Source organism: Ambystoma mexicanum, chromosome 10, assembly GCF_040938575.1.
Source record: "Ambystoma mexicanum isolate Mex_15411 chromosome 10, UKY_AmexF1_1, whole genome shotgun sequence".
Lineage (NCBI taxonomy): Eukaryota > Metazoa > Chordata > Amphibia > Caudata > Ambystomatidae > Ambystoma > Ambystoma mexicanum.
Window position 1 is genome coordinate 298419201 of NC_090932.1, and position 27213 is coordinate 298446413.

The following is a 27213-nucleotide window of genomic DNA, read 5'->3' on the forward strand; positions in this document are numbered from 1 at the left end:
ATTTTGAGACCATCAATGCATTGCAGTATATACAAGGAAGGTGCACCAGTGGTCCTTAAGCAATCTAGGAAGGCATTTGTTTGAAAACCAATTCACAGCATACATCAACTAGATGAGATGTACAAAGGTGCTCCTTTGAATGCTGACATTGTAAATCGGCAATGGCCCAAAAAAATGAATGAAAAAACGAGGCTGAAAAGATCGAGATTTTTTAGTTTAATTTGTGCGAGATATTTGCAAATTTGTATTAATAATAGATGGGGCATGGGGTAAGGGAATAATCCAAGGTAGGGAGAAGTGGGTGGAAAGCAGTGGGAGACACACTACATTATTTTGTTTTTTAAAAAGTGCAAAAACCCTAAAAACATTTTCACAATTCAGCCCAAAAAAACAATGGGCCTCATTACAAGGGTGGCGCTCCAGTAATGAAGGGTGCCGGTACGGGTCCGCCACCCTTCATCACGGGAGCGCCGATTACGAGGTTCCCTTTGCGGGACCCGGATCAGACGTCTGGTAAAACCAGATGTCTTTTCCGGGTCCCGCGAGGGGAAGAGGGAGGTAATAACGGCCCATTCGTAATGTGCCCGTTATTACCTCCCTCCCCATTCCCATTGAGCCCTATGGGGGCTCAAATGGGAATGGGGAATGGTTCCTTCAAGGAGGAATTACCAGGTCCTACAATGTTGGAATGACCCGGTTATTCCTCATTGAAGGAACCCGGTAATGGAGCCCGGTTTGGAGGCAGCCATGGTGCTACTAGCACCATGGCTGCCTCCAAACTCGTAATGAGGCCCAATGTCTTTTCAACTACATTATTATTTTTCTTTTTTTGCACATACATCCTGTAATTCAACATATGTCAGCGGGTTCTACAGACAGAAATACATATTTCTCTTCACATCATCTTGAGGCCCTACCCCTGATCAAAGGCAAGGCTCGCTTTAGCCAAGCTCTGGCAATGGGTGTGGACCACCAGTCATGGAGGGTGCCAGAGAGATTTTACTGTCGAACATAAAGTACAACAAAAATTAATATTATTGCATCAGATGCCATTGTCCAAATCGCCACCGCAGATACAATGTCTACAGCTATTACTTTGAAGGCTGTCCCTATGAATTAACATATGTCACCATCACCGGCCCTGCAAGTGGATGAAGATATTTTCCCTCACATCACCTTGAACCCCCCCCCCTCTAAAAAAGGCAAAGCTCACTTCAGCCATGCTCTGACAATGGCGTGTGGCCACCTGTCAAGGAGGGTTCCAGAACAGCTGTACTGCAGAATATAATGTACAACACACAGGAATCTTGCATTAGACGCCATTGTTGAAATGGCTGCTTCAGACATGTTGCCTTTAGCCATTACTTTAAAGGTTGTCCATGGCAATCAACATGTGTCACCAGACTTGCAGGCAGACAGAGACATTTCACCTAACATCCTTTTTGCAACACCACCCCTGCCCCCACTTCAATGTTTAGACATAGCATAATGGCATAACACCTCAATGTACTTCCAGCCCCTAGAAAACACTATCCAACAGAATTAAAGGACAGCTCTTCCTGTATACACCTGTATTTCACATATACAAACCCCTATCTCTTTATCCGAATCTGACTCCTAATCTGTAGGCAGACCACCTCTCTACCTTTGACTACTGAAATAATCCTCACCCAGCAATTTATCTGTTAGAAACCTATCGCGCCCCGTGCCACATGCCCTTCTCTTACCGGGTAGATGCTGGCAGCCACGCTGGACGCGCTGATACATGGAGTCCATAATGGACAAGTCGGTGGAAGAGCGCCTTGTCTCCACTCCCTCATAATATCAGCGTGGACATCTCTGGAAGAGCTCACTTCCATTATGAGACCAAACAAATCCCTTGAAACATCTTTTCCCTCTCCAAGATGGCTGCCATGAGTGGCTAAACATTCCTATACCAAAATGGCCCCCGGAAAAGTTCACAATGACTTGCAATTATTATCACATGGTTCCCTCAGGATATTAAAGGGCAGCCAGGAACACCTCTGTGTCTAGCAAACATTTGAATCCAGAGATGCCATGCAGACCTTAAGTCTAGGTAATTAGAATTATTTTCTTGTTTTGGATTGTATGCCCTGTATTATCCAGTGTGACTCAAACACTAGATATCCAGTGGGGACTTGATGGTTATAGTCCAGACTTTGAGCATTCAGGTACTACTACATCTAAAAGGGGGTTTCTTCTTTTAAGGGACATAAGAAAAAGTGTCTGATTATTTTCCCATTCTCACTCATAAGCAGCTCATGGTCCAGGTTATCATGGACCCATAGAGAGGCGCATTACATAGCCGTCTCCACCCTAGGAGACAGAGTTGGGCACATGTGTGATTACTACTGGTCTACTCTTGTTTCTAGAGGTGGTTTTTTTCTGGCATTATCTTCTGTGGTTCCCAGAGAAGATCATGTTCTCAGACATCGATGTACATAGGGTAAGCTTGGGTTTGAGATTATCTTCACTGCAGAATCACTATGTATATCTTTAAATAACAGGTATTTCATGTCTTGTATCATGTTGTTTTCTTATTAAAATTTGGGAAATGTATTTAAAACATGTTTTATGCTGGTCTTCCTTCCTAAAGGGGTTCTAGAACTCTTTTTTTTTTAAAAAAATAAATCACACTACAATATTTGCTTAGCTATGTAATGAACATGCTCTTTTATATTTTGTTTTAACTTTCTAATTTATTGTTTTGTCAAACAATGACATCCATGAATATTCGTTTGTTTTTATTTTTAATTTTAGAACTTTATTTGTGGACTAAAATGCCTTCTTGTATTGTTTTTGGATGTCCAAACTTCAGTCATACCAGGACTCCCAGTACAGTGCTACACATTTTCTCCAAAAACTTTTCATTGATAACAGCATTGTTGCTCCATTGTGGCTTTCCAGATTCTGAGGTTGACAGCCGAGCCAATGATGTCCTTGCAGATGTATGGGGAGATCGATCACTTCCATGTGTGCAGCATACATGTTTCATCTGACATGTATAAACCTTCCAGGGTCACCAAAAAGGGTTGGCCCAGAATGACTCACAACTTACTTCCAAATGCTGTTCCCACTGTCTTTCAGCACACACACAGTCAGGTATGTATGAAGTAGAAAAAAGTATTGAATGTATATTCCTCGAACCATAACTATAATATCATTGAACAGTGGATGGACCTAAACTGGATGTGCCTGAATGGTAAAAAAACAGAGTTGATGGTCTTCGGGTCACAGCATGCCAGAAACTCTCTCTCTCCAAAGTATAGCACATTTCAGATCGAAAACACAAAGATCAAGGTACTTGATAAAGTTAAGACACTAGGTATGATGTTGGAAGCATCTCTAGGAGCAAAAGCACAAACACAATACACAAAAAACATGTAACTACTACCTAAGACTCCTTAAAGCCATCAGACCATACCTGTCCTTCATTCAGTGCTAACATGGCCAGGGCAACCATGTTGTCACACCTGGACTATGGCAATGCACTAATGCTAGGAGCAAATAAAAAATGCCTACAAGTTTATCAGATCATCCAGAACAATGCGGTCAGGATTATTAAGAACAAATCCAAATCCGACCACATCAGTAATTCGAGGAGGCAACTTCACTGGCTTAAACTAGAAAGTAGAACCCACTTCAAGGCCATTACGCTAGCTGACAGATGCATCCATGGGAAGTGTTAGGGAGAATTCTCTCTTTAGGCTGAATTTCCTAACCTAGTGAGTCTCCCAGCAGCTTTGCTGGATTTCTGGGGTTTGTCTTTTCCTCCTGCCAGGAGTGAGACTCTTTTTCTCCCACTCTTGGACATGATTTATGGTGTTCCTTTGACTGCTTATGTGTCTTATGGGCTATGGGGTCCTTTACTCCATAGGGTCTCATATGTTTTTACTAAGTGTGTTACACAGCACCCTACGTGAGGTAACACAGGGGTGTCATAGTGACACCCCACCATAGACTCCATACCCTGGGGCTGACTACTGTCTCCCAGGGCATGTAAAGTCACCATTCGCTTTACTAGTCCCAAATTATGAACGGAAACCAGTACAAACCATCATATTGTGGACGTACTGGTCGGGGCAATTCGATTGCCCCGGGGTCTGTTAGTCGAGGGGGCAAGTCTCCGTCCCCCCTGATCGAGTTTTGGCTGGTGGCAGTGGAAACTACTTTTTATATTCGTCCGCAAATATTTTCCTATGGGATTTTCCCATTGTTCGATGCTACCAACTTTAATTATTTAATTCTCATAGCCTTAAAAATACCGCCGGTTTATTTAATTAATATTAATTTTCCGGTTGGTATTTTTTGCCAAGACTCGATTCTAAAATGGCGTTTGTGTTCTCTTCTGTGACTCCAACCCAAGTCGAGCCCTTTGTTCCACTTTTTGGCGGGCTTCTCCACAGAAGCCTCCAAAAGTGGTGCCACTCTGTCTGGGTACAACAGGGGGTGTGGGAGGGGGTTTAAGCACCCTGGACTGAGTTACCTTGGTAACTCAAGTCGCACTCTTGTGTGATTGGCCCAAGTGGTGAGCCGCCCGGCTCACCACTTAGCATGTTTGAGTGACAGCTAGGCTGAGTGAATGGGGGTTTGTTGCATAAAAGCAGGGCTTTGGGGACTGGAACTTCAGAAGTCGCCACAGGACCCGAGAATCCGACGAGGGCGAAGCTGAGCCGACCTACCACGACGACACCAACGGTGGAGCCCTGCAGAACCGACTCACCACTTCCTGACGACAGAGAAGATCTCCCGGTTGGAGAGGCTTCTTCCCCTGACTGGTGGGCACAACCAGTTTACCTTTCTTTCTTCGCACCCCAGTCCGGTTTGTGGTCGAACTGCCCGTGCCAAGCACCCCGGCGGCCGGATAGCCACTCACCAATGAACCGCGAATCAACGGACCGCTCCTTGTACCTGAGAAACTCAGCGGCTGGTCTCTTCCCTGGCAGTGCAACGGCCCCTGTCTTCCTCCACGACGAGATCTACTCTTCCCCCGGACGAAGCACCGACTTGCACCCGCTGCCAGGAACAACTGCCTCCGCTGGAGCGTTCTCACCACTTTAAGGTACCGTGTCCGCCAGGCCTCCCTTTCTAAAGATTGCAACAAGGTCATAATAACTCCTTAACCTTCTGGACTGGGCTGGCCGCCTTGACCCTCTAACTGGTCCCTTTCTTTGGTCCAACTCCTTTTTGGACCTTTACAAGACTTTTGTGCACTGCAACCGTGTGACCTTGGACACCTTTCGTTTCTATCCCCTTAAAGCGGATCCAGCCTACTGACTCTGAATTCACGGTGTTACTTTGCCTTCCTCTCTTGTTGTGTTTGTGAAAAAGTGTTGGGATCTGTTTCAATTTGTTCTCTGCTTTTCTCTACCTTTTAAAACGAACGATTAGAGTGCCATCTACGTTATGCGCTCACCGCTGTCTGAAAATAAGTGGGGCTTTACTTAAAACTTGTCTAATATTCTTTTAAGGGAGTGTATATCTTTTAGTGACCGTGTTTTTGAATTGCTTACTATTAGTGCCTGTGTGTTTTTCTAGATGTGGTTTTAAATAAATAATTATATCTCTTTTACTCCAAGCCCTGGTCAGTGTTTACTTGTTCTATTGTGTGCTCTTGACCTATTGTGAATACTCTGTATACTGCCTAACTCTTCTTGAGGGAAGTCTGACTGCTCAGCCACAGCTACCAAGTGAATCTGTGTGGTACAGACTGCTACCAAGTGGGTTTACTGCCAAACACCTGTAGTCTTAAATCTTTTGCAGTGGTCCCAGAGGGAACTGCACAGGTTTCTGGCTAACAGAAAGGCATCAAGCTACCGTAAAATCTAAAATACACACATACTCATCCATCTGTAATTTAAGATCAACGGACCATGCCAAGATCGCAGTAGCCACACATAGACGCAAGCTTGCATTAGGTAAATCCTTCCCGATCGTTACAGCAGGCCTCTGGAACAATCTCCCTATCAATATAAGGAAAGAAGATAACTACCTACGCTTCCGCAAAATGGTGAAGACTCATCTCTTCAACTAAAACTAGTTTTAGCACCTCCTTAAAGTCACACACATCTAACACGCATACGCATGTCTTGTCTATATATGTTCGTTCACACGTGTCCATGTAGCTGTGCCCCGAGACTTGCAAGTTACCGGCGCAATAGAAATAAATAAATAATAAAAATGAATAAATAATATCTTGTAACATGTCTCCTGTAATGCTCATCAGCTAAATTATCTTTTTTATTTCCTGAAGAATGCATGTAATAATACCAAAAATATTTTTAAGATAACTTAAGCTTTGCTTCTTATACATCGGTTTACATCCGAGACTTGGATGGATCCAATGTGTTTTTACAGATGTCAGTATCCCTATTATGAATTCATTGCAACATATGTAATGATCAGAGTTATTATTTAAATGTTTTAATTTTCATACTTTTCACTATGCAGACAGAGCTAATGGAAGTATGCTCAATTACTTAGGAAGAGACGATAGACATTGATCTTACATAGTGATTGATTTATTTTGTTCTTAAATTTCTATGTGGTATCTATACTGTTTTTTTCTTTGAATCAGCTTATTGACACATTCATTTTCAATAGGGCTAATCTACAACTTGTACAAGTTTACTAGAAACCACTGACACATTGCTTGGCTTTCAAGTATGCTTTTTTTCGTTTTACATTAGACTATATGCTGACAGTCATTGGGCCTCATTACGGGTCGGGCGGTCCGGAATTAACAGTGGCGGTAAACCCGCCGCCACTGTTAATTCCAGACCGCCCGATCCCGAGTCCTGCAGGCGGGAGGTGATCTACCCGCCAGGTCTGACCTGGCGGGTTGAACACCTCCCGCCTGCAGACGGACGTGGAAACACCAGCACCATCACGAGATGGTGCCGGTTTTTCCACTTCCCCATTCCCATTGAGTCCTATGGGACTCAATGGGAATGGGGATTAACACCATTCCGCCTCCGTGACTCCCGGGACACCGGGGCTGTAATGCCCTGGTAATTCCGTGAGTCACAGAGGCGGAATGGTAATACGAGTCTGGTGGTAACCAGGCGATTTCACCGCCGCGGTTACCGCCGGACTCGTAATGAGGCCCATTATCTACTGTGTCATGTGTTATATAAGAAGCTATTATCTTTATTTCTGCTATATAAATCTCCAAAAGTCATATGTGATTTGGTTGTTTTTTTTTAAATAAAATGAAAAGTCATTACTGTAGTGCAACCATTTTTTAAAATATACCTGTGCATAAATGTTTGGGTTGAATATTCACTGCAACAAGTACACTGTTATGGTGTTACTGTACATACAACTTAAAAAATGATAAAACAAATTATGCTAAAATATGATTTTCTATATATTTTTATTATCAATACCTCCTCTACAGGAGACAACTAGTATGTCATTATCATACACATCATCATTGCAAACTGTTCAGGAGGAAGAAATATATGCTGTATTGACTTTTTATGTATGCTTATGAGAATGCTACCTGTCTATACAATAGAATCACATGTGTTTTGCCAGATCTACATTTATTAGGAAAGTGTATTTTGATTCAATTAATTGTGCAATGTGGTCTTATCTATCATCGACTTATTGTATCAAACCATAATTTCTGCAAAGTTGTGCCATTCTCCAGGCACGGTTTATGGTGAGCAGTTATGGCTTTATTTTAATGTGGGTTTTTCAGTCATTCTTTGCTTGTATCTTCATTGATAGAAACTATTTAGGTGTTTGTATACTTAGGACATAGACTGTGGGTAATGAACCAGCTCTTTGCACTCGTACTTATTGATTGTGATAGTACAAGTTTGCATCTTTGATTTACAGGAGGAAACTGTAGTGCTCACACTTACAACAGTTCCTTCTTACACTAGCGAGTTTCAATAGGTATTTCCTAAACATTTTGTTATTGCTCCCATGTCAAAAGTTTCACAAACTAGAGAGTAGTGTTCAACACTGTTATTTGGTAAGTGTGTATTATATTAGCACATCTACTCTAATGTATAATATTATGCAATTCTAATTACTTTTATTTGTTTTACTTATCGCTTAACTTGTTGTACACAATGATGGTACTGTAACGGGCAGTCATCTTCACATATCATTCAAATACCTACTAGAGGAATGGTTACATTGCTACTTTTTTCATTTTCCATGGTTAGGGTATGTACTTATGCATGAAAGGCACAATATAAAAAGTAAAAAATAGTGCTATATCTGTAAACACAAATTAAATGTATATTAACTTCACTGTTGAAACTATCAATATATGTTTTATACATCAATCCACCATGCTGGTAACAAACACTCATGAAAGGAAAACACACATTATCATGCATCCCAACATCAAACTCTGAGTAATGAACAGGAGCAAAGGAAAAAGTGGCTGGAGTTGTGTCGCCTCCTCTCACAGCCCTTGTGAAGTCAGTGTGTGACCAAGTGTTCACCACAGATATGAAGGGCCTCACTGAATTTTGCCAAACTGGGGATTCAGAGGTTTTCCACAACGTGTCTAAAGTACAGACCCAAAAGGTTGCATTCCGGCATAGATGGTATCGAGGCTCGTACCAGACTAGCAGCATTGGCTCACAACGAGAAATCTGGTAGGCAACAAGCTATAGCTACTGGTGATGCAGGCCTATTGCATTATGACATGGCATTTACAAATAATAAAGGACTAGGTAGCCAAGCCAGTCTTTGAGCCAATGGAGTTTGAATTTGTGAGAGAGCTCACTTTGACTATTGTAAGGAAGGCATGGTATCAAACAGTGAAGACAGATAAAAGTGATCACAGTTCAAGGGTGTTTATTGAACTCCAATGGGTTGGTTGAACGCCTATCTAACCTAAATATAAGGATGGGAGCAAGCTACGACCATCAAATAATAACAACGCAGTCCTATGTTATGTTATGTTAAAGAATTTCTAAAGCGCACGTTCACCCGGAGGTATCTTGGCGCTAGGGTAGACGGAAAGGTGCAGCAATGGGAACTAAAACAGATAAGTCTTGAGATCACGATGGAAGGCCAGGTGGTTTTCGCAGGCACGAAGCTGAGAGGGAAGGCTGTTCCAGGTTAGAGCTGCCCTCACAGAGAAAGCACAACCGCCCATCCGGGACAGCCTGATACGAGGAACAGCAATCAGAAGAGCCGACTGAGAGTGCAAGGGCCGAGAAGTAACATAACGGAAGAATTTTTCACGTATGTATTCGACACCTTGATCGTAGAAGGTAAAGAGAGTTACAATAGTCCGTGGTGCTCAGGACCAGGGCAGCCACCACAGGAGCACGATGTTTGATAGAAATGGAGGGTAGCACTTTACGCAGAATCCGCAGTTTAAAATGCCCAGATTTACATACAGATGCCACCTGGGGTACCATGGAAAGGGAGGAGGAAAGCAGGACACCTAAGTTCATTACTGAGTTTGTGGGTGTGGGGCACATGCCTAGTAAGGCAGGCCAAAAGTCACGGGTCCAAAAGGTGTGGGGTTTGGAGGTGCCCAATACCAGCACCTCAGTTTTAGAGCCATTGAGCATTAACCAATTAGTTGCCATCCAGTCCTATTCGAGTCTCTGTCAAAATAAAAGCGCCTATACTAATAAACCTATTGCCAATCCTTACCTCTAAATACAAAAGGGTGTGGGACAACAATATATGCAAAAAGAAAAGTGTTCAAGAAATAATATGTCAGGACGGTTGAGCAGTTAGCTTTCCTTCCCCAAGTTTTCAAACGAAGGCAAGCCGGCACGCTCGAGCTTCGCACACACTATTGCTTCTCTGCCATGAGGATACAGTTCCAAGCATAGATATCAGGGCCTTCTGCCAAAACCTCTTTTCCAATAACAGTCTCTTACTGCAGAGGGCCTGTCGTAACAAACAATATCAAAGTTCCATTCCTATCAGGATCTTTACATGCACAAGTTCTCGCTTCCAGTGTTCATCATGGGTCTTCCTCCTTCAGGCTTGGACCCCCTTTTTTCCACAACGTTTAACTTGGTGTCTCTCGTTCAGGCTCGGACCATGGATCTCCCTGGTTCGGGGTCGGATCCTCTTGATATTAAAATCGAAGACTTTCGAATGTGCGATAGGTTTTGCTTGAATCATCGCAAGACCACTTTGATTTACTTCACAAAATGTTCTTATCAATCTTCTACTTTCGTTTCTCTTGGCGGAATACCTGAAAGATATCTGCGATTGAGCAGATTCACGGTGCGGACCACTCCGTCTACGGTATCGTATCTTTCCTTCTCAAATTCAAACATTCATCAGCAGTTTAGCTCTACTCATGTCTTTCACCACATGCGTTTAACAATGTTCGCTCCAGCGCTAGTTATACAAGGTTGCGACTTGTAATCTTGACTTCAACACAGACTGGTCTTGCATCGCTTTCCCCAACTCACCGGCTGTGTTGATCTCTCTGGCGCTTCTTTGTTTTTGGAGCCAAGGACAATACCACAGCGGCTGCTGTTCCTCCTGGCCTTGGTTGGTTACTGCGAGGGCCTCTGGTATCTCTGACACACAATGCAGGATTCTTCAGTCTGGTTTCCTGGCCTTACGCTTTCTGACTCAAAGGTTTCTTGAAAGTAACGATTTCTTGCCAAAAAGGTGAAGGGTATTTCCCTTCTTGCGAACCCTTCTTGGTTTGCCGTCTTTTTCCCCTTGTTCAAGCTGCTGACTCGAAACTGCTGTTCTTTCGTATGCTTTGCCTCACTCAGAGTGTGCTAACATGCTCCGCCTTTTATCCGTTTGGGGAAGTTTAATGGAAGTCATGTATGTTTGATTATCAGTAATTGCCTGACTTTGCCTGACCATAGTAGCAGGACATGTCAGGTACACTGCTTGGGCGTGAGTCGGTTTTCTCCCAGAGCAGACTGTCCGTGTGAAAGTGTCTGTACAGGGAATGGGGGAGGGGGTGAAGTTCCCACGTATCCCACCTGGTAGGATGGGGTACAGGTGTTACAGGGGAGGGATGCCGTGTCTCGCCATCCGGTGTCCCACTCCTACTCCCTGAAGACCCCCGACCCAGGTAATTCTCCCACACTGGTCCACCCCCAGGGTCTGGATCCAAAGGCCATGGCCGTGCCCTGGCCACCTGAGAGAGAGATCCGCTGTGACTAGCGGGTGAGACACCTTCTGGTTTCTCACACTGTATTGGTGATGAAAGCGTGTGGCTTGAAAACTGGTTTTATTCCCAGAACATACTCTATGCCAAAGAATTGCAAAAGAGGATTGTTCTCCAAAGTTTGCCATTGTAGCAAAACTCATAAGCAGACTCAAGTAAAGTTGTGTTGTCAATCAACATACATTTGCAATATACATTTTTCTTGTTGCATATATAAAGTTCAATTTCAGATAAAATATTATTTAAAAAGAGATTGTTGTACAGAGTTTCATTCTATTATTGTTGTCACTTGTAGTTGTAAAAATTTGGTACGTTTTTGTGGAGATGATGTAAACACGTAGCAAATTAAAAATGATACATGTGTACAGTCATGTACCATTAGCTATCTTCTACTGATTATTTCTATAAATGTAGGCATTGTCGCAACGCTTTGATCCGAAAATGAAAAGATGTTTATGTATTCATTAATTTGTGGCATTACTAATGTACTATAAGAAATATGTTTTGGGAATGGGTTTATTTTGAAAGTAAAATATCTCTCTTTTTCTCTCTCTTCCCACTCTTTCTAGCTCTCTGTTTCTCTCTTTCCCTCCCTCTCCCATTCTCGCTTCCCCCTCTCTCTTCCTCTCTGTCTTTGTCTATCTGCCCCTCTCTGGCTTTCTCTCCTTTTCTCTCTCTCCATGTCCCTCCTTCTCTTTCTCTCTCTCTACCTCTCCATAGCCCTCTATCCTATCCCTCCTCTATCTCTTACTCTATCTCCCTCTGACTCTCTCCTCTATTTCTCTCTCTCCCCCTCTCCCTTCCTTTCTCTCTCTCCCCCCTCTCTATCCCTCATGTATCTGTTATTCTTTTTCTCTCTATCTCTCCCCGTTTCCCTCCCTTACTTTCTCTCTTGCTCTCTTTCTCTCACTTTGTACCTCTTTTTTGTTCTTCCCCTAGCTCTCTCTTTCTTTCCCTATCTCCCCCTCTCTAGCTCAACGCTATTGCTTTTTCTCTCTTCCTCTATCTTCCCCTTTTCTCTATCTCTCTTTCTCCCTCTCCTGTCTCTCACTATCTCTTTCTTTCTCTCACTTTATATCTCTGCTGTCTCTCTCTCTCTCTCCCCACTCTCTCTTTCTCTATTTCCCCCTCTCTTTATCTTTTACTCTTGCCTTCTCTCTCTTTATCTCTATCCCTTTCTCTCTTTTGCTCTCTTTCTCTCTCTCTAGCTATATAGCTCCATATCTCTCCTATATCTCGCTTTCTCCCTCCTTCTCTCTCTTTCTCTGTCTATCTCTTTGTCTCTCTCCCCCTATCTGTCCTTCTCCGTCTCCCTCTCGCTCTCTTTTTTCTCTGTTTCTCCATCTTCCCCTCTCTCTTTACCCCTATCACTATCTTTATCTATCTCTCTATTTCCCTCCTCTCTCTATTGCTCTAACCACACTATATCTCTCTGCCTCCCTACGTCCCTCTCCATCAGTCTGTCTTTCTTCCCTCTCTATAACGACATGTAAATAATTATAAAACATACAAAAAATAATGAATAAAATGAAAATGAATTATACATAGTGTGATCATTTTATTAAATATTTTACTTTGTGTATTCACATGATAGTCTATAGCATTCCTATGTATTCAGGTTTATTGGCGAGTGCCCGTGTGTAAAACATGAGCTTGTGAAGAGAAGTATTAGTGTAGATGTCCAAACATTGGTGACCTCGATGCTTTCTTTTTGTCAATTCGGTTCTCCCAAAAGCAACCATAAGAATTCTGGGAGTATCGCATTCCACAAGATATAAAATTAGCCTGCTAGGAGCTTCAAATAAAGAATCTATTTTGAGGTACTCTGAAATAATGTTTCACACGGGTGTGTGAGCAACCAACACAACATATCAGAAATGGAGTCTGCAAATGTCTTGTAAGTTTGATATAATGTATGTAAAATATAAATATGAAATAGTACAGATGTGGGAAATAGAAAATATGATAAGACATGTAGTGGTAGTATAGCAAAGTAGTATCCTAACATTTGTTTAATTAACACCTCTCCTAAGTAGAATTAGTGTTGCCGGCCCCCCATACAAGCTGTAACCGCTGATATTTTCTAATGAAAATAGTCAACATAATATCTTTTTAAAAAGCCTCTACATCCCACCACCCACTGCTAGGAAATCATTTGGGACACAGTAGGATGTCCATCCACACAGTTTGAAGAGCACCGGTAAGGGCATTCTAGAGAACAAGATGTAGCATGAATAGAAAACGGGTTAATATTAAAAATGTTATCTATCGATCTGCAGATATGTCCCTGATATGTAACTGTCATGGCAATTAAATTCCACAAAAAGGTCTCCATACTTAACATGTGAATTTAACACTATCCAATGGGATGGTCATTACAATAATATGGGACAAATGTGCTAGATCGGTATGCCCTTTTGCTGTACCAATTATCCGAACATGCGCGGCTATTAAAATAATGTTTTAAGAAGATGTTTTGCACAAGTCAATTAATACACCTTTTATCGGGTGTTAACTGCAAAGTTTTCAGCCGACTCATACGTCATGTGCTTTAAAGGATCCAACCCTCACATCCCACATGAACACAAATGTTTGAGTGATATGTATTTGGCTGTCAGTCAATGGAACATTGAGATTTCAAAGGAACTATTTTCAGAGCATAATTTGGATCTTGGATTTCCAGTTTGCATAACAACATGAAAAAATGAAGAATTTTTGGATTAAACACAATGACAATCAAGACATACAAATCCATTTGAAATGATTGCTTCAATTAACAGGTTTGTTGTCGCTGGCTTGATTTTGTATAGTAAAAAATCGTATTGGTCGATGCTCTGTTCTTTGTATAGTCATGACCGTACACAGTTAGAATGGCAGTGATCAATGTAATTCAAAATGTACATTTTACTCCAAAACATACCGATATAATAAAGTATATACACCTTTCATTGATTCAACCTAAAATACAATAAAGTGTTTTTCTGTGAAGCAAATAAACACAAAGATGTGTGGGAATGCATTGAATGAGTGAGTCTCTTTCACATTTTGCATGCATAAGTGAGATTTTGTTAATGTATGTGCAGTATTCCTATTTCCGTTGTGCACTATTTTCATGGCAAGGAGCACTTCATAGTGTTTACTCCTACTGATTTCATATAGAGGGAGGCAGGCTATGATGTATTGCCAGTAAGGCACATGACCTTAGGGTGATAGGGCATCAGATTAGATTATCAAAAGAGGGCGGTTGGGGACAGGTGCGGTTTGCAGATATTAATTTCACAAAATGTAAATTAAGATCCACTGAAAGAGAAAATGTAATAAATTGATATATGGTCCAATTAGGACGTCTTTAGGATTGGTAGGTTTTAATGTGTGAGTGCACCTCTTCTTTAAATGTTTCCTACATCTGTATAGCATGCAGAATCAGAGAAGACTTCACTTTTGAACTGAATACGGATTTACAAATAATGCAGGAATGCTAAAAAATGCTGAAAGGATAAATATTGCATCTTTACAATTTGAGAACACTTGTTTCAGCTGTTATATATTCACATAGTGCAGAAAAGATGGAGGAAAACAGGGAAATTTAGGAGGTGGAGCGATACTAGAAAAGTGCAGACAAAACAAGAAAGAATGGTGAAAAGCGATGGCGGCTCTGTAGAGAGGGACAATATATATGGAATTATAAATTGAGAGAGAAAGTTGGATAAAAGGAATTAAAAACTAGAGTTAGGTGCCCCTTTATGATCTCAGGCAGTTTGTACCTGGAGCTCTATCCAGGCAGGGGGTTCAAGGCGACATCCGTTGGCTAAGGTGCGTCGCAGTCGATCTGCACAGTAAGCTGCATATCCACCTGGGGCACTGCGGATAAAGTTCAACAGATACTATGGGGAGAAAACCAAAAGATAGTAATTAGCCAGACTCTGCAGAGTAAAAATTTGTAAAATGAGTTTAAAAAAGTAATACAAATAAGGGCCAGTATTGTCTTCTATTCATTGGGCCAAATCAGCCGATGTAACTAAAACAGTGGTGGGGGGAATGAGACATGTCTGCTGGTTTCACTATGTTGTGAAAGATTATTTGGCTAGAATGTGCATGACTATGTTAGGAAGTGTAAGCTTGCGGGTTGGTTCATAACACGCACATTTGTCTGTTTGGTATCATTTGAATAACTTTGTCATTCGAACAAAAATTCCTATTTGCATTTATTATCCTGTTCAGAGCTGGTAAGGAACTAAGGTGGAATTCTATCTTGAAATTTCTGTTTTTGAATGGAGTGGAGTGCAACTACTAGTGTCTGCCTCTTTTGTAATCCTTAATACAGGAAGTCAACCTGCCAGCACAGTATCTAGCACTTTGAAAATATTATGCAGTTTTACAGTTTGAGAAGCCAGGGTTTATATGCAACCGAACAAACCTAACCCTGGAAAAGGAGACAATATGGCACGCCAGCCAAAGACTGAGGAGCCATAAAAATAATGCTTTCTGTCAATATAAATATTTGCATTATTTCACTGACATTCGGGATAAATGTAAGGGTAAGGGGAACTGCTACCAAATTTGCATAGGATTCCTTTGCAATTAGTAAACACATATCTCCAAAATCATGTATGTCTTTACACGTGGGGAGAGATCAATTGCTAGGCCACTATTGTTACTTTCTCCCTTTATGCTTGTGAAAGGTCTTAGATCTTGAATGGCATCTCACTTCTGCATGAAGATAAGAAAGCCTGGGATACAGTTGTAGTTATGGTGCAAAGGTATTCCCTCCCAGCTGGTTTGGTAATCCTTGTTAGATTTCTGAAATTAAGTCTATGGGCCTCATTACGAGTATGGAGGCAGCCATGCCCTTAATAAGGGCATGGCTGCCTCCATACCGGGTTCCAGTACCGGGTTCCTCCAATGAGGACTTACCGGGCCATTCCAACCTTGGAGGACCCGGTAAGTCCTCATTGGAAAAACCCATCCCCATTTGAGCCCCCATAGGGCTCAAGGGGAATGGGGAGGGAGCTAATAACGGGCCCCTTAATAACGTGCCCGTTATTAGCTCCCTGGTCCCCTCGTGGGACAAGCGTCCATACCGGGTCCCGCAAGGGAACCTAGTAATAGGGCCTCCTGTAATGAAGGGTGCCGGTCCCCTACCGGCACCCTTCATTACGGGAGCGCCAGCCTCGTAATGAGGCCCTATGTGTTGGGCATCAAAGGCAAAGATTCCTGAGCTCAATATGATCCAAAATCAAGAATATGCCTGAAAGTAAAGAAGTCTGAAAACAGCTTCCTGGCTCATGAAGACCTTTGCTGCCTCCCAGTGCAAATTAAAAAATATAAATAAAATACTATGGCGAAAGCTCCTTTTGGGTATATCATTTGTCCCTAAAATACTGATAATTTACTACATATATAGAATTGCAAATGTTTTACAGTGACTTCTTTATAATCAACAAGCTGCGATTGATACTACTGGTATGGTTTACGTTTATTTTGAAATCAATGAGTACTTTCATACCACAAAGCAACACTTCAGCATTAACAACTTTTAAATATAACGTTAACTCAGAAGTCAATCATTTGGATTTTAATAAACAGTTTTTAGATAACAATCTCACTCAGCATAACTGAACTGAAGATAATGTCATTATTATCAAACGTGGCACACTAGTCATGATGCAAATGTGTAACTAAAGCTGACCATTACCGTCTAAGTCTACCTCAGTTTATTCATCATCCTTTCCCTCTGATCCGCCTCTGCACTCAACCACAATGTTCTATTACCCCCTGTGCCTCCTCTGGCTTCCACTCTTTCTTCCTACTCACCCCGCTCTACTGGGATCCACTGCCCATAACAATTAAAGCCAGCTCAACTGTGGATCTCTTCAAAGCTCAGCTTAAACTTCTCTTACTTGCTAAAGAGGTATCTCCCCCTGCCCTCTCCCCATCCTCCCCACCTAACCCCACCACTGCCTCCAGTAAAGGTTAATAATGCAATTTAGTAAATTTATATAGTACTCCTCTTTAGTTTGAAGTACTTGCCCCTTAGGGTAATGTTACCTTTGAAAGTCACCTGTTTTCTTATATATTTTCTTTTGTTTTATCCCTGCAATATGTCACACTTTTGTAGACCCTCATGAACTGGCTCACCACTTGTTCTCATCTTTCTGCTATTGTACAGGCATGCTTCATGGAAGTCTTCCACAATCCATAAATGTGTAAGTAAATGTGTAAGTATTGTAAGTAATTTCTGATCAAATTTGAAATTCCCGTTCTTCAAATAAATATAAATAAATAGAAATAATAAAAAACAAAGAAAAACTCTTGTATGCCTCTAGAAAGAGGATTAGTCAAAATAGTTACAGGGCACAATCTGAAGCTCTGATGAGACATTGACAACTTCCCTACGGATCTGCCTCTTCCATTGACGTGGAGGCAGTTCCATTTGCAGCCCAGTAGGGGCAAAGCAAGTACCTCCAAACATGCTCATGGGAGTCCTCAACCATGTGGATTCTACAGCTGAAGGATATGGGTAGCAGTTATTTTTAGGAAGTGTGATGATGTCATGGTCCAGGATCTGCCGGGAAGAGATTCTCCTTTGGCTATTGTTTTCCCATTGAGGATTGTGAGACTGGAGGAGTAGACAGGAGGAAGCCCCAAGAAGCATGTTCCATAGACTTTTTACCTCACAAGCCGGAGGAGAAGCAGAGTGGAGTTGGCAGAGGGAGCATTCCACGTGAAGCCTACATTTTATGGGGGTTGTCAGAGAGGCGAAAGCTAGGGTCAGTGGAGGTGGGAAAGAAAAGACAGGCAAAGAACAAGGAGAAGGGGATTTGGTTCAAGCCACAGTGTACCACAGTGGTCAGGTGATGTAGTGGGGAGGGCCATCTGACAGTAATTGAACAGAAATGTGTGAGGAACCTTTAACTGGCAGAGAAATGAGAGTCCTGGAGTGGTCTAGCACCTTGGTCAGGTAGGAGGCGGCAATGGAGATGTGCAGTCAATTCAAAGACACTAACAAAATTCAGACAAAGATGGCCCTGATTGGAAGGTTGTGTGTCCCTCAACTCCCCGATCAGAGGATGTATTAAAAGGGACAGGCCCAGAACTTCAACTCTAAATGGAGAATGGAATACCATCAAAGAGTTGGCTCGTGGGTGAGGAGAAAATCCTGAAAAAAAAGAGGGGAAGGGCCAGACAAATTTCCAAGACGAAGGATGAGTGACTAGATAGAAAATGTCCTGTTCTTTGCATATGAAGGAACGAGAAGAGATGAGATAATGGGGGTTGTGGTGGGGGCTACGAGAACCCCATAGAGTGTATCCTAATGGTTTCAGTGCCTGCCAAAAACAGGATTGCCACTCTAACTGCAAGCGGAAGGGCCCACACCATTTCATCAGGCAAAAAAAAGTCTCTGGAGTGTAGCAATAGGGGCAGATAAGGGCATAAAAAAGTCAGACAGAAAAAATGAAAATACGATGATTGGGGAAGAACTTAAAGGGGGACACAAGAGAGCTGGGCGGAAGGGCTGTTAGGGAGAATTCTCTGTTTAGGCTGAACTTCCTAACCTAGTGAGTCCCCCAGCAGCTTTGCTGGATTTTTGGGGTTTATTTTTTTCTCCTGCCAAGAGTGAGACTCTTTTACCCTCACTCTTGGGCATGATTTGAGTGTGTTTCTTTGAATCTAGATGTGTTTAATGGGCTATGGGGTCTTTTACTCCATAGTGCTTCATGTGTTTTTGTGATGTGTGTTACACAGCACCCTCAGTGCATTAACACAGGGGTGTCATAGTGACCCCCCAGTATAGACTCCATACCCTGGGACTGACTACTGTCTCCCAGGGCATGTAAAGTCACCATTGACTTTACTAGTCTTAAATTCTGAACCAGTACAAACCATCATATTGTGGGCGTACTGGCTGGGGCAATTCAATTGCCCCGGGGTCTGTTAGTCGAGGGGGCACGTCTCCGTCCCCCCTGATCGAGTTTTGGCTGGTGGCAGTGGATACTACTTTTTATATTCAACCGCAAATATTTTCCTATGGGATTTCCCATTGTTTTAGGCTACTATCTTTATTTAATTATTTACGGTAGCCTCGAACATACCGCCGGTTTATTTAATTAATAATAATTCTCCGGTTGGTATTTTTTGTCAAAACTTGATTCTAAAATGGCGTTTGTGTTCTCTTCTGTGACTTCAACCCAAGTCGAGCCCTTTGTTCCACTTTTTGGCGGTCTTCTCCACAGAAGCCCTCCAAAGTGGTGCCACTCTGTCTGGGGTAGTTAGGAGGGGTGGAGGGGGATTTAGGCACCCTGGACCGAGTTGCCTAGGCAACTCAAGTCACAATCCGTCCTGATTGGCCCAAGTGGTGAGCGGGCCGGCTCACCACTTAGCATGTTTGAGTGACAGCTAGGCTGAATGAATGGGGGTTTTCTGCATAAAAGCAGGGCTTTGGCAACTGGAACTTCAGAAGTCGCCACAGGACCTAAGAATCCGACGAGGGAGAAGCTGAGCTGACCTGCCACGACGCCACCACCGGTGGAGCCCTGCTGGACCGTCTCACCACTTTTCCCAACGACAGAGGAGATCTCCCGCCGGAGAGTCTTCTACCTTTGACTGGTTGGGATAACCAGTTTCACCGTCTTTTCGCCTTCCTGACGTACCTCGTGGCCGCCTTGCCTGTGCCAAGCATCCCGGCAACCGGGATACCACGTTTTACCACGACCGCGAACAAAGGTACCACCTTTAACCGGAAAACTCTGCGGCTGGTTTCTTCCCTAGTAGTGCAATGACCTTCATCTTTCCTCCAAGTCGATATCTTCTCTTCCCCTGGACGACGACGCGACTTGCACCCACTGCCAGGAACAACTGCCACCGCTGGAGGATCCTTCCCACTTAAGGTACTGTGTCCCGCCAGGCTTCCCTTGCTACCGACTGTACGGGGTAGATTTAGCCCCCGGCTTTCGAACCTGGGTTAGCCTGGGACACCCTGGTTTTTTCAATGACTTATCCGATAAGGAAAAAGGGGTGTATATATTACAATAGTAACTGTGTTTAGAATATTTTACAACAAGAGTGCTGGAGTGCTTCAAACAGTGTGTTTTTAAATAAATAATTATATACTTTGATACCAAAGCTCTGGTCAGTGTTTGCTTGTATTGGTGTGTCTGAGTGCCTATTGCGTATACTTTGCATACTGCCTAACTCTTCTTGAGAGAAGTCTGACTGCTCAGCCACAGCTACCAGGTAAATCTGGGTGGTGCAGACTGCTACCAAGTGGGTTTACTGCCAACACCTGTAGTCTTAAATCTTTTGCAGTGTTCTCTAAGGGAACTGCACAGGTTTCTGCCTAACACTGGTGTACAGCGGTGGGATTTGTATTGAGTATACATTTTAGAGTGCTTTAGGATACCTTAGTACAACTAACCACAAAGCTTAGCACTGAAAAAGTAATCTTTCTAACATGTCAACTATGGAAACTTATAGTCAAGAGTCCCTTGCTACAAAAACTGCTGATTGTTTAAGAGTTCTATGTAAGCATAAGAATCTCCTGACTAAAGGAAAGAAAATGGAATTGATTGAAAGGTTGTTAGCTAACCAAAGTCTGGATGATGGTTCAGAGCAACCTACCATGCCAGAAAATGTAGATAACAGTATAGAAATTGATATTGATCAAAATGTTGATAATCTTGAGGAAGAGTCAGAAGAGGAGAGTGAGGCTGCTGTGACTGTCCCCCCTAGGCCTCTGTCTGCTCTACCTGCTGTACCTACTGGGCCTTTGCCAAGTCCCACACTTAGTCCTCAATATCTTGAATTAGAGAAAATGAAACTTGAACTAGAGTTCAAGAGACTGAATACTCAGGCTGAACAGAGACATCAGGAACTGAATCAAGAACTAAGGCTAAGGGAAATGGAGCTCAAGCACGAGCTAGAAATGAAGAAATTATCTGTCGAAAATGCTTCTCTCTCTGGCTCCTCTACAAGTTCCAGTCCTAAAAGACCCCGGATGCCTAAAGAATTGGTTGGTATGTATGAGCCTAAGTTGGATGTGCTGGATTGGTTGTCTCTGTTTGAATATAATCATGGGCTCCAGAACATCACAGTAAATGACTTACTCACCTGGTTGTTGTCTAGGCTTCCCCCTGTTGCAACTGATGTGGTAATGGAGTTGGGGGAGGAGGATAGGAAAGAGTATGAATCTGTGAAACTAGCTCTGATAGCTAGATTTGGTAAGACCCCTTCCCAGTATCTTAAGAGGTTTAGGACCCTCAAAAAGAATGATGGTACCGCTTGGGCTACCTGGGTGAGTGAGTGTTTGAAAAACTTAGAGGGATGGATTAAGGGTTACATGGTGAACACTTATGAAGGTATGAAGAATCTTTTTATGTTGGAGTCAATTTATGATGCCTGCTCTCCTGAGCTCAGACAGCACTTGGCTGATTCAAAGGAACTAGATTCCAGAAAGCTAGCTAAGGCTGCTGACTTGTGGGTTGCCAACAGGGCCACTCACAAGGATTCAGGGGTCACTCAGAAAAAGGATGAGGGAAAGCAGCCGCCTAAAGTGAATCCAGAGAATTCTAATACCTCCCATACCAAAGAGGGCCACAAACAACAAAATAACCAGGGTAAGCCCCAGGGTAAACCGAATCAGGCTAGTGTACCTTCTGGTCAAGAACCAGAAGGGGGTCAGAACAAGCCACCCTTTCAGAGAGCATTTGGACAATGCTATATCTGTAAGGCTACTGACCATATCAAAGGGGATCCCAGATGCAAGGGTAAACCTGCAGGGATCAGCACAGCCTCCTTAGCCTTCACTCCTGAGGATGAAGTACAGATGGCTAGTGCCCACTTTGAACTCTTTGCTGAAGAACCCTTGGGTCTTCAAGCAAATGTAAACTTAGAGCCTATGGGTCTGGTTAGTCCCCAGAATAGGGTTGTGTATAACTCCCTACCTGTTAACTCTAAGGTGTATTATGTGGACAGTGTTCTTGTCAATGGCCAGGATACTCCTGCCAGGAGAGACACTGGGGCCAGCAGAACAGTAGTGGATGAAAGCTTCTTTCACCCTGCGGATGTGGCAAAAGCACCCAAAGGTCCCACTAAGATGTCTGGAGGCCCTGTCCAAATGGCTCCTATTCTACCAGCCCTCATTCAGTGTAACAACATGACAGTGAGGATCCCTGTCAGTGTGCAGACTGAGGTGCCTGGGAAAGTCATGTTGGGGAATGACCTGGGAACTCTAGGAGTAGTGTCACATACCCCCAGGCCTCCCAGTATGGAGAACCACCTTAAGGGACCACTCTAAGCCTGTGGGAACCTCTACTGAGACCCCCACTACAAGCCCTGTTCTTAGTAAGTTGACCTCTAACCCAGGCAAACTTCAGGCTAGTACATTAGGGAAATGAGAGCCCCAACCAAGCTCCATCATTGTTCCCCCAGTTTCAGAGTCTGTGACCCCCCCTGCTTCTGAGGAAGAGGTGGATAGACCTACTGGGCCCTTACCTAGGCCTAAGAGAACTGGTAATTCTCAATGCTGGTGGAAAACCAGGAAAGAAAAGTCTAAGGCCAAAAACCTTCAGACTGTTGGACCTTCTACTGAAGACCCCAACTCAAAACAAACCTAGTATTAGGGGGGAAACTCCTAAAGTAGGTAAGGTTATAACCAAGAGGAAGGGGAAGCAGGTACATTGCCTAACCCCAACCCCTCCAACCAAGAGGCCTAAGACCCAACCTGCTCCCACAAGAGAGGTGGTGAGGAACCTTGGAGGCCCCTCTAGATCTAAGGGAATCCTTTATAAGGACCCCTTGACAAAGCCTAACACAGGTTCAGAAGTTGTACCAACTTCTGAGGGACTGGTCAACCAGATCCCCTATAACTTTAAAAAGACTGATGTTCCTCAAAGGGTTTGTAGGTCATATAGCTTACAAAGGAAAACCTTTGATTGGGCCATAGAACATAGGTCAAGGTGTCACCATCAAAATGCTGATGGACTCTCTAGGATGTATGTCATCGACTAGAGGTATGAGGTTCATCCAGGAGTGGATTAAATCCTCCTGTCCCTTAGTCTGGGGGGGCGAGTGTTAGGGAGAATTCTCTGTTTAGGCTGAATTTCCTAACCTACTGAGTCCCCCAGCAGCTTTGCTGGATTTTTTGGGGTTTATTTTTTTCTCCTGCCAAGAGTGAGACTCTTTTACCCTCACTCTTGGGCATGATTTGAGTGTGTTTCTTTGAATCTAGATGTGTTTAATGGGCTATGGGGTCTTTTACTCCATAGGGCTTCATGTGTTTTTGTGATGTGTGTTACACAGCACCCTCAGTGCAGTAACACAGGGGTGTCATAGTGACCCCCCAGTATAGACTCCATACCCTGGGACTGACTACTGTCTCCCAGGGCATGTAAAGTCACCATTGACTTTACTAGTCTTAAATTCTGAACAGAACCAGTACAAACCATCATATTGTGGACGTACTGGCTGGGGCAATTCAATTGCCCCGGGGTCTGTTAGTCGAGGGGGCACGTCTCCGTCCCCCCTGATCGAGTTTTGGCTGGTGGCAGTGGATACTACTTTTTATATTGAACCGCAAATATTTTCCTATAGGATTTCCCATTGTTTTAGGCTACTATCTTTATTTAATTATTTACGGTAGCCTCGAACATACCGCCGGTTTATTTAATTTATAATAATTCTCCGGTTGGTATTTTTTGCCAAAACTTGATTCTAAAATGGCGTTTGTGTTGTCTTCTGTGACTCCAACCCAAGTCGAGCCCTTTGTTCCACTTTTTGGCGGGCTTCTCCACAGAAGCCCTCCAAAGTGGTGCCACTCTGTCTGGGGTACTTAGGAGAGGTGGAGGTGGATTTAGGCACCCCGGACTGAGTTGCCTAGGCAACTCAAGTTGCACTCCGTCCTGATTGGCCCAACTGGTGAGCCGGCCGGCTCACCACTTAGCATGTTTGAGTGACAGCTAGGCTGAGTGAATGGGGGTTTTCTGCATAAAAGCAGGGCTTTGGGGACTGGAACTTCAGAAGTCGCCACAGGACCTAAGAATCCGACGAGGGAGAAGCTGTGCCGACCTGCCACGACGCCACCACCGGTGGAGCCCTGCTGGACCGTCTCACCACTTTTCCCAACGACAGAGGAGATCTCCCGCCGGAGAGTCTTCTTCCTTTGACTGGTGGGGATAACCAGTTTCACCATCTTTTCGCCTTCCCGGCGTACCTCGTGGCCGCCTTGCCTGTGCCAAGCACCCTGGCAACCGGGATACCACGTTTTACCATGACCACGAACAAAGGTACCACCTTTAACCGGAAAACTCTGCGGCTGGTTTCTTCCCTGGTAGTGCAACGACCTTCATCTTTCCTCCAAGTCGATATCTTCTCTTCCCCTGGACGACGACGCGACTTGCACCCACTGCCAGGAACAACTGCCACCGCTGGAGGATCCTTCCCACTTAAGGTACCGTGTCCCGCCAGGCTTCCCTTGCTATCGACTGTACGGGGTAGATTTAGCCCCCGGCTTTCGAACCTGGGTTAGCCTGGGACACCCTGGCTAAACTTTCCTAAGCCTCTCTAAACTCTTTTTGAACTCTCTGCAAGACTTTTTAAGCCTAGTGTAACTGTGTGATCTTGGGCGCATTTGTGCTCTGCTCTCTCTAAGAGTGGGCCCGGCCTTTGGACTTTGGCTCACCAGTGACTTTTGCTCTTCTGCCTTGCTCACAGTGTTCCTGAATCTTAGAGTGGTGTACCTTTCCATATTCTGTCTTTTTCCCTCCCTTTCTCACAGACTTATTGGAGTGCCATCTAATTAAGCGCTCACCTCTGTATGAAAATAAGTGGTGTTTTACTGTTACTTGTCCGATAAGGAAAAAGGGGTGTATATATTACAATAGTAACTGTGTTTAGAATATTTTACAACAAGAGTGCTGGAGTGTTTCAAACAGTGTGTTTTTAAATAAATAATTATATACTTTGATACCAAAGCTCTGGTCAGTGTTTGCTTGTATTGGTGTGTCTGAGTGCCTATTGTGTATACTTTGCATACTGCCTAACTCTTCTTGAGAGAAGTATGACTGCTCAGCCCCACAGCTACCAGGTAAATCTGGGTGGTGCAGACTGCTACCAAGTGGGTTTACTGCCAACTCCTGTAGTCTTAAATCTTTTGCAGTGTTCCCTAAGGGAACTGCACAGGTTTCTGCCTAACAAGGGCTAAACTGATAACTAGGAATGAAAATTCTTCTTGCAGGCTCTGATGTGTTGTTACGCCACAGAGATTTTCCTCACTGTTTGGAGACCCAAAGAGAGATCAACATTAAAATAAAGTCAGGGAATAAGCCCTTAAAGTGGTATGCTTCAGAGGGCAGGCTTCATGGAGGGGGCATTGTAACTCCCCAATCAGAGGGGGGTAACAGGGTGGGCCTAGAACTTCAACTCTCACAATGGAGACACTGCAGTGGGGAGAGGGAGAAGAAAAGGACTATACCGTAAGTGAAGGGAAGAGATGATAGAGAGGGGAGAAGAAGAAAGAAGCGGAAGGGAGGAGAAGAAAAGAGAAGACCACAGAAAGGTGAATATTGGAAGCAAGGAGTGGTGGAACAAAGAAAGAGGTGAACCGAAAGGTTGGTACCAGAAACAGAAGACCCTAGGAGGAAAATGTAGGAAGCACAGCACGGGAGGTAGAAGGTTTGAAACCATTGGGCGTACCTAAATTATATATATACCAGCTGCAGGGCTTGAAAGGGGAACTACCCGGAGAGAGAAGGAAGTGGGATGTTTGGAGAAGAGAAGGAAAAGAGCTGATCACCCGAGTGAAGGAGAGACGAGTCAATGAATGAAGGGTGGTAGAACGGAAAGGTGCTAGCGAGGAGACAGAAGAAACTGAAGAAACTGAAGGAGATAGGAAAGAGACAAGAGGAAAAACGAGACTGCAAGAAAGACAGTAAAGCCAAAGATAATAAAACTGGAGCTACCTAAGGAGAAGTTAATGAGGATAATACCCATGGGAATAATCAAGAAGAGAGAGCAAAATAGGAGGAAAGGCAGAAGAATTTCAAAGTTAATGAGGATAATACCCATGGGAATAATCAAGAAGAGAGAGCAAAATAGGAGGAAAGGCAGAAGAATTTCAAAGACGGAACAGTAACTCAAAACAAGAGGTCTTGTTCTTGGATGTAAAGGAACAAGATGAACTAGGGAGGGGCTAAAAAAGAACAAAAGGAGCTTGGCAGGAGTGCTAAAACAGGAACTAGAAGAGATCATTCTTCTTTGGATCAATAGGAAGACTCAGTCGAATAGTGATGCCCTTGAAAAGAGACCAAGGAATTTACAGGTTCCGACGTGTCATTACAACCCAGAGTGCAAGCATTGCTCGGAGACACAAGAGGCCAACATTTAAAAAAAGGCAGAGAATGAGCCTGGATATTGGAATGCCCTGAAAGGCACGTTTAATGAAGGATCTGCAGGAAAGTCAAGACCAAAGAGGAAGGGGCCTTGGACAAGGATCAATGACTACGACAAATACATCAGCGTTGCAAGATAGACTCCAGGAGGATTACTTGCATGACTGAATTCTCCCCAGTCTCCCCCTCTGACGTTTCTATCCTCCTCTCCAAAGCCCATCCCTCGTCTGCCCCATCTGACCCTGTCCCCTCCCTTCTTATTCCTAAAATCGTTCCCCTACTTATTCCCTACCTAACCTCCTTCTTCAATATCTGCCTTTCCTCTGCCCCCTTCCCCTCTCCTTTCAAACATGCCACTATCATTCCGATACTGAAGAAACCTACCGCTGATCCCCTGCTCACCTCAAACTTCCGCCCTATCTCACTTCTCCCTTTCCTCTCTAAACTTCTTGAGTGCCTTGCCTACTCACAGCTCTCATCCTTTGTCACTAACTCTCTCTCTCATTCCCCCCTCTCAATCTGGATTTCGCCCTAAACACTCTCCTGAAACTGCCCTCACTTACATCCTTAACTCCCTCCTCTCTGCCCGACACTCTAAGCAATCCTCTGTCCTTATTCTTCTTCATCTCTCGGCTGCCTTCAACACTGTTGATCACCCCCTTCTTCTCAACA

General features: G+C 43.6%; 1 protein-coding gene across 1 annotated transcript in view; it reads right to left on the minus strand.

Annotated features, from left to right (window-relative positions):
* MYO7B (myosin VIIB) overlaps nucleotides 1-27213 on the minus strand; it is a 1466289-nt gene that overhangs the window by 556926 nt on the left and 882150 nt on the right. Inside the window, exon 28 of the mRNA XM_069617875.1 lies at nucleotides 14923-15042. Coding sequence (XP_069473976.1) covers nucleotides 14923-15042 — 120 coding nt within the window. The remainder of the gene's footprint in view (nucleotides 1-14922; nucleotides 15043-27213) is intronic.